Here is a 7,500-nt window from a genome sequence, read left to right on the forward strand (position 1 = left end):
GAGCCAGGCGGCCCAAACTGCTGCATATACCCTGACGCAAATGTGCTTTTGTTAAATCATCCCCCGTTTGGCGAAGTAGGCTGTGATTCTATGATATGTTAACAAGCTAGTTAAACTAGTAATATCATCAACCATGTGTAGTTAGCTAGTGATTATGTTAAGATTGATTGTTTTTTATAAGATAAGTTTAATGCTAGCTAGCAACTTACCTTGGCTCCTTGCTGCGCTCGCGTAACAGGTGGTCAGCCTGCCACGCAGTCTCCTCGTGGAGTGCAATGTAATCGGCCATAATCGGCGATTACCGATTGTTATGAAAACTTGAAATCGGCCCTAATGAATCGGCTACAGCCGCTTAGTTGAGACCCATTCACTGGACACTTTAATAAATAGATCACTAGTCACTTTAAACAATTCCACTTTAAATAATGGCACATTTAAATTGTTACATTACTCATATCACATGTATATACTGTATTTTATACGATCTACTGCATCTTGCCTATGCCGCTCGGCCATCGCTCATCCATATATTTATATGTACATATTCTCATTCACCCCTTTAGATTTGTGTGTATTAGGTTGTTGTTGGGAAATGTTTAGATAACTCGTTAGATATTACTGCACTGTTGGAACTAGAAGCACAAGCATTTCGCTACACTCGCATTAACATCTGCTAACCATGTGTATGTGACCAATACAATTTGATTTGATTTGAACATACTCTGCAAACAATTTGTCCACTCAGACAATGAAAACCGGAAGACTGGAATAATAATGTTGAATGCATTCGAATAATTACCGTAACCAAAGTAACAAACATCATGGATTAGAAATGATTAACGGCAAATGCACTACTGGTGGTATATGAAATGGGGAATAGATATACACTAACAATCAAATGCAAACCATTCAGCGAATGAAGTTATGAAACAATGAATGTGCACAAATTTCCGATAAACTTCATCATTTTAAATAACGTGACAGTTGAAATGAGGAACGCAATCTGCTATATCTCCCAACTTATTGCACAAGTTGACTGCAGGTAATATTTTTAAAAGTAGCTACACATATTCAGATAGTTTTGACGGTATTAAAAACCATTATGTGTATAATGGTATATTGTACACCACCCAAGTCTAGTGACAACAGCCTATCAGAGTTATTACTGGCCAGGAGAGTCCCTCCTCATGGTGACAACAGCCTATTAGAGTTATTACTGGCCAGATGAGTCCCTCCTCATGGTGACAACAGCCTATTAGAGTTATTACTGGCCAGATGAGTCCCTCCTCATGGTGACAACAGCCTATTAGAGTTATTACTGGCCAGGAGAGTCCCTCCTCATGGTGACAACAGCCTATTAGAGTTATTACTGGCCAGATGAGTCCCTCCTCATGGTGACAACAGCCTATCAGAGTTATTACTGGCCAGGAGAGTCCCTCCTCATGGTGACAACAGCCTATTAGAGTTATTACTGGCCAGATGAGTCCCTCCTCATGGTGACAACAGCCTATTAGAGTTATTACTGGCCAGAGAGTCCCTCCTCATGGTGACAACAGCCTATTAGAGTTATTACTGGCCAGATGAGTCCCTCCTCATGGTGACAACAGCCTATCAGAGTTATTACTGGCCAGGAGAGTCCCTCCTCATGGTGACAACAGCCTATTAGAGTTATTACTGGCCAGATGAGTCCCTCCTCATGGTGACAACAGCCTATTAGAGTTATTACTGGCCAGATGAGTCCCTCCTCATGGTGACAACAGCCTATTAGAGTTATTACTGGCCAGGAGAGTCCCTCCTCATGGTGACAACAGCCTATTAGAGTTATTACTGGCCAGATGAGTCCCTCCTCATGGTGACAACAGCCTATCAGAGTTATTACTGGCCAGGAGAGTCCCTCCTCATGGTGACAACAGCCTATTAGAGTTATTACTGGCCAGATGAATCCCTCCTCATGGTGACAACAGCCTATCAGAGTTATTACTGGCCAGGAGAGTCCCTCCTCATGGTGACAACAGCCTATTAGAGTTATTACTGGCCAGATGAGTCCCTCCTCATGGTGACAACAGCCTATCAGAGTTATTACTGGCCAGGAGAGTCCCTCCTCATGGTGACAACAGCCTATTAGAGTTATTACTGGCCAGATGAGTCCCTCCTCATGGTGACAACAGCCTATCAGAGTTATTACTGGCCAGGAGAGTCCCTCCTCATGGTGACAACAGCCTATTAGAGTTATTACTGGCCAGATGAGTCCCTCCTCATGGTGACAACAGCCTATCAGAGTTATTACTGGCCAGATGAGTCCCTCCTCATGGTGACAACAGCCTATTAGAGTTATTACTGGCCAGATGAGTCCCTCCTCATGGTGACAACAGCCTATTAGAGTTATTACTGGCCAGATGAGTCCCTCCTCATGGTGACAACAGCCTATCAGAGTTATTACTGGCCAGATGAGTCCCTCCTCATGGTGACAACAGCCTATCAGAGTTATTACTGGCCAGGAGAGTCCCTCCTCATGGTGACAACAGCCTATCAGAGTTATTACTGGCCAGATGAGTCCCTCCTCATGGTGACAACAGCCTATCAGAGTTATTACTGGCCAGGAGAGTCCCTCCTCATGGTGACAACAGCCTATCAGAGTTATTACTGGCCAGACGAGTCCGCTCATTATGGTGTCAACAGCCTATCAGAGTTATTACTGGCCAGGAGAGTCCCTGCTCATGGTGACAACAGCCTATCAGAGTTATTACTGGCCAGATGAGTCCCTCCTCATGGTGACAACAGCCTATCAGAGTTATTACTGGCCAGATGAGTCCCTCCTCATGGTGACAACAGCCTATCAGAGTTATTACTGGCCAGGAGAGTCCCTGCTCATGGTGACAACAGCCTATCAGAGTTATTACTGGCCAGACGAGTCCGCTCATTATGGTGTCAACAGCCTATCAGGGGCATAACTGCCATGTTGAGAACAGCCTATCAGATGGATACCTTAGCTTTTTGACTCAGTTAAGCTCTTGTATCAGACTTTTGGTTTTGTTCAATGTAATGTATCAGATACATTGTTTTTGTATTACAGAGTGGTTTGATATTGACCCTGACACCTGGAAGGGTCAGAAGTTAATTGTGTGTGTTCTCTCCCTCTTTCTAAATGTCTTAATATACTATCCATGTGTCTTTATAAGTATGTGTTATAGTAACGCCATGAAAACCTCGTCTTCTCTGTCTCCCCAGTGCATACATCAACAAGGCCAGTGATTTGTCGGAGCAGGTGACTCTGATCGAGACAGCTCTAACCTCTCCAGAGGGCTTGGCAGTAGACTGGGTTCACAAGAACATCTACTGGACCGACTCCGGAGACAAGACCATCTCTGTCGCCACTGGAGACGGCAAGAAGAGGAGGATCCTGATCGCCACGGAGCTGAGCGAACCGCGTGCTATCGCTGTGGACCCCCGACAAGGGTAAGAGGTTGGAAGGAGAGGGGAGGGGGCTTGGGAGAGAAGTAAGGTGGGGTAGAGTTGGATTTATTGTTGAGATGACGGGTGATTGAGGGAATGGCGGAGGCAGGGAGAAAAACAAAGTTGTGAGAGAGACCGATTGGGTGAGAAAGTAAGACAGGTTGAGTGTCCATGAGGCTTTATATTTCTTTCATTATGTGTTGCCCATCTGGTCAGAGCACCGGAACAGGTGGCCATCTACTCTTTCCTTTCAGCTTATCGCCTTGTTTGTGACCTCCCTCCCTCCCTCTCTCCCTTCCTGCCTTCCTCCCTTTCCCCTCCCCTCCATTTCCTCACGTTCTGTCAGATGTAGCTGTAGGCATCAGTAGCTGCAAGCACCTCAGTCTGCAGCGTCACAGCTCTCTCACCACTTAAAGCTCCTCTCATCTCCGATCTCCCTGGCTCCGCCTGACGACTCTATTCCCTTAGGCCTTCTTTCCACAACATTACTGAGCTAGACGAGCATGTAACACATGCAAATGAGCCCAATCCAGGTTTGGTTCCCTACTACAGGGAGAAAAGAGAACGTTTGCTCCCTAAGGCTGTGGCGTTCATAAAACTTTATCAGCCAGTGATTGTCGTGCAAATAACTGCCTGTCTCACGGCAATTGACAGTTAATTAACGTAAACAAGTTAAACATCTCATGGCTTCGACACATAGGCCTAAAAGCCAATGACTTTTGGATCATCTACATTTGAACAAGTCTAATAAATCCATGTAATATAGCCTACACCATCACAATAAATCCATTATTTATTTTAGGCAGGTCTAAAGACACATGATATGAAGAAAATGTAGCCTATTCCAGAAGAAACGAAGAACATTTTCCTGAGTTGTCCTTATGTTAGGGCCTGATCTTGATGGCTTTGGCTTATAATACCTGTGGCGTTATTTTGTATTATTTTATAGTAAGAAGAATACAATTGAACACAGATGAATAAAATAGAAAGGATTTTTTCCCCCAAACGATTTCCAGAGGGAGTGCGCACATGCAGCTATTTTATGTTGAGCTCTTTAGCTTACAATTATTTATGCAACTTTAGTTGTGATACAAATGTTGGGTTATATGTAAATATTAGGCAAATAGTCTGGGTAGCCATTTGACTAGATGTTCAGGAGTTTTATGGCTTGGGGGTAGAAGCTGTTTAGAAGCCTCTTGGACCTTAGCGCTCTGTTGCCGTGTGGTAGCAGAGAGAACAGACTAAGGGTGGCTGGAGTCTTTGACAATTTTTTAGGGCCTTCCTCTGACACCGCCTGGTATAGAGGTCCTGGATGGCAGGAAGCTTGGCCCTAGTGATGTGCTGGGCTGTACGCACTACCCTCTGTAGTGCCTTGCGGTCAGAGGCTGAGCAGTTGCCATACCAGGCAGTGATGCAACCATGCTCTCGATGGTGCAGCTGTATAACCTTTTGAGGATCTAGGGACCCATGCCAAATCTCCGGAGGGGGAATAGGTTTTGTTGTGCACTCTTCATGACTGTCATGGTGTGCTTGGACCATGTTAGTTTATTGGTGATGTGGACACCAAGGAACTTGAAGCTCTCAACCTGCTCCACTGCAGCCCTGTCGATGAGAATGGGGGCATGCTCAGTCCTCTTTTTCCTGTAGTCCACAATCATCTCCTTTGTCTTAATCACGTTCAGGGAGAGGTTGACAAAGTTAAATGGGGTTTTTAGATTTTTTTGCAAATGTATAGATAAAAAAACTACTTTAATATTACATTTACATCAGTATTCAGACCCTTTACTCAGTACTTTGTTGAAGCACCTTTGGCAGCGATTACAGCCTTGAGTCTTCTTGGGTATGACACTACAAGCTTGGCACACCTGTCAGGTTGGATGAGGAGCGTTGCTGCACAGTCAGGTCTTTTCAGGTCTTTCCAGAAAATATCACTATACTTTGCTCTGTCCATCTTTCCCTCGATCCTGACAAGTTTCCCAGTCCCTACCACTGAAAACATCCCCACATCTTTCCTCCAGGCATTCATGCCAAAGAGTTCAATCTTGGTTTCATCAGACCAGAAAATCTTGCTTCTCATGGTCTGAGAGTCTTTAGGTGCCTTTTGCCAAATTCCGGGCTGTCATGTGCCTTTTACTGAGGAGTGGATTCCGTCTGGCCACTCAACCATAAAGGCCTGATTGGTGGAGTGCTGCAGAGATGCTTGTCCTTCTGGAAGGTTCTCCCATCTCCACAGAGGGACTCTGGAGCTCTGTCAGAGTGACCCTTCCAGGCCCTTCTTCCCTGATTGCTCAGTTTGGCCGGGAGGCCAGCTCTATCATTTAATAATGATGGAGGCCATTGTGTTCTTGGGAACCTTGAATGCTGCAGAAATGTTTTGGTACCCTTCCCCAGATCTGTGCCTCGACACAATCCTGTCTCGTAGCTCTACGAACAATTCCTTCAACTTCAATCCTTGGATTTTGCTCTGACATGCACTGTCAACTGTGGGACCTTCTATAGACAGGTTTGTGCTTTTCCAAATCATGTCCAATCAATTTAATTGACCACAGATTAACTCTAATCAAGTTGTAGAAACATCTCAAGGATGTTCAATGGAAACAGGATGCAGCTCAATTTCGAATCTCATAGCAAAGGATCTGAATACTTATGTAAATAAGGTATTTCTAAAAACCTGTTTTCACTTTGTCATTATGCGTTATTGTGTGTAGATTGATGAGGAGCAATGTTTATTTAATCCATTTTAGAGTAAGGCTGTATCGTAACAAAATGTGGAAAAGGTCAAAGGGCCTGAATACTTTCCAAAGGCACTGTTAAGTCTACAAATGCGATGATGCATGGAGTGCTTTATTATAAAGGTGGATTTTTATGGTGAAAATGAGCTTCGCCAAACTTGGAACTCACGCGCTGCCTTTGCCAGGTCGGCTCCACCGGTTGTACAGCGGATTAATGTGGCTGATTTTAAGAACTAAGCAATAAATATAGCTGCATGAGAAAGCATGCGACTGCTGGTGTGGCGGTAATACGGTCACCGTAACAGGCCGCAACTGTCCCCTCTGGTCTGTGTATCACTATTTCTATCGTGGAAGTACAACATGAAGAGAGAGGTGCCGTCTGGGAAATATGCGCCCAGTTTGACTTTGTCTCAGGGATAGAGGTGGGATGTGAAGTGTCTCTCGCTCTCCCACTCTCCTCTCTCTGCGAAGCTATCCTATGGAATGATTCTTGGCACTGTCGTCGTGCTCTCTAACCCCTGTCTCTCTCCTCCCCTAGGTTTATGTACTGGTCTGACTGGGGGACCCAGGCTAAGATAGAGAAGGCTGGCATGAACGGAGTGGACCGCCAGGTACTAGTGTCAGAGAGGATTGAATGGCCCAACGGCATCACTCTGGGTAAGACTGGCACCGCAGGGAGGGAGGGAGCGCTACATGAGGAGAACTGATACAGAGACAAATGGGAGGGAAGTGAAGACGAGGAGATCAGAGAGAGAGAGAGAGGGAGAGAGGTCAGAGAAAGAGAGAGAGAGAGAGAGGTCAGAGAGAGAGAGAGAGGGAGGTCAGAGAGAGAGAGAGGGAGGTCAGAGAGAGAGAGAGAGAGGGAGGTCAGAGAGAGAGAGAGAGAGAGAGGGAGGTCAGAGAGAGAGAGAGAGAGAGAGAGAGAGGGAGGTCAGAGAGAGAGAGAGAGGGAGGTCAGAGAGAGAGGGAGGTCAGAGAGAGAGAGAGAGAGGTCAGAGAGAGAGAGAGAGAGAGAGGGAGGTCAGAGAGAGAGAGAGAGAGAGAGAGGGAGGTCAGAGAGAGAGAGAGAGAGAGGGAGGGAGGTCAGAGAGAGAGAGAGAGAGAGGGAGGTGAGTAGCGATAATAGAAGGAAGATGAAGAGCAAAAGTTGATATAAGATGAAGAATCGTGATGAATAAGGAAGTGTTCACAAAAGAAGCCCCTCCCCCTCTCTATCTCTCTCTCATTTGTCACGTAGTTGTGAGTCACTCAGTCAGCGTGTCTCTGTCATCAATCAGTGTGTAGTTTGTTCATTCAGCAGGCTGTGAAAGAAGTG

At 45.5% G+C, this 7,500-nt stretch overlaps 1 protein-coding gene across 1 annotated transcript in view; it reads left to right on the forward strand.

The window, feature by feature from the left end:
• Positions 1-7,500, forward strand: part of LOC115145329 (low-density lipoprotein receptor-related protein 8-like) — a 285,564-nt gene that overhangs the window by 243,103 nt on the left and 34,961 nt on the right. Inside the window, exons 11-12 of the mRNA XM_065003195.1 lie at positions 3,229-3,456; positions 6,724-6,842. Of these exons, the coding sequence (XP_064859267.1) occupies positions 3,229-3,456; positions 6,724-6,842 (347 nt within the window). The remainder of the gene's footprint in view (positions 1-3,228; positions 3,457-6,723; positions 6,843-7,500) is intronic.

This window comes from Oncorhynchus nerka, linkage group LG17 (genome assembly GCF_034236695.1).
Source record: "Oncorhynchus nerka isolate Pitt River linkage group LG17, Oner_Uvic_2.0, whole genome shotgun sequence".
NCBI lineage: Eukaryota > Metazoa > Chordata > Actinopteri > Salmoniformes > Salmonidae > Oncorhynchus > Oncorhynchus nerka.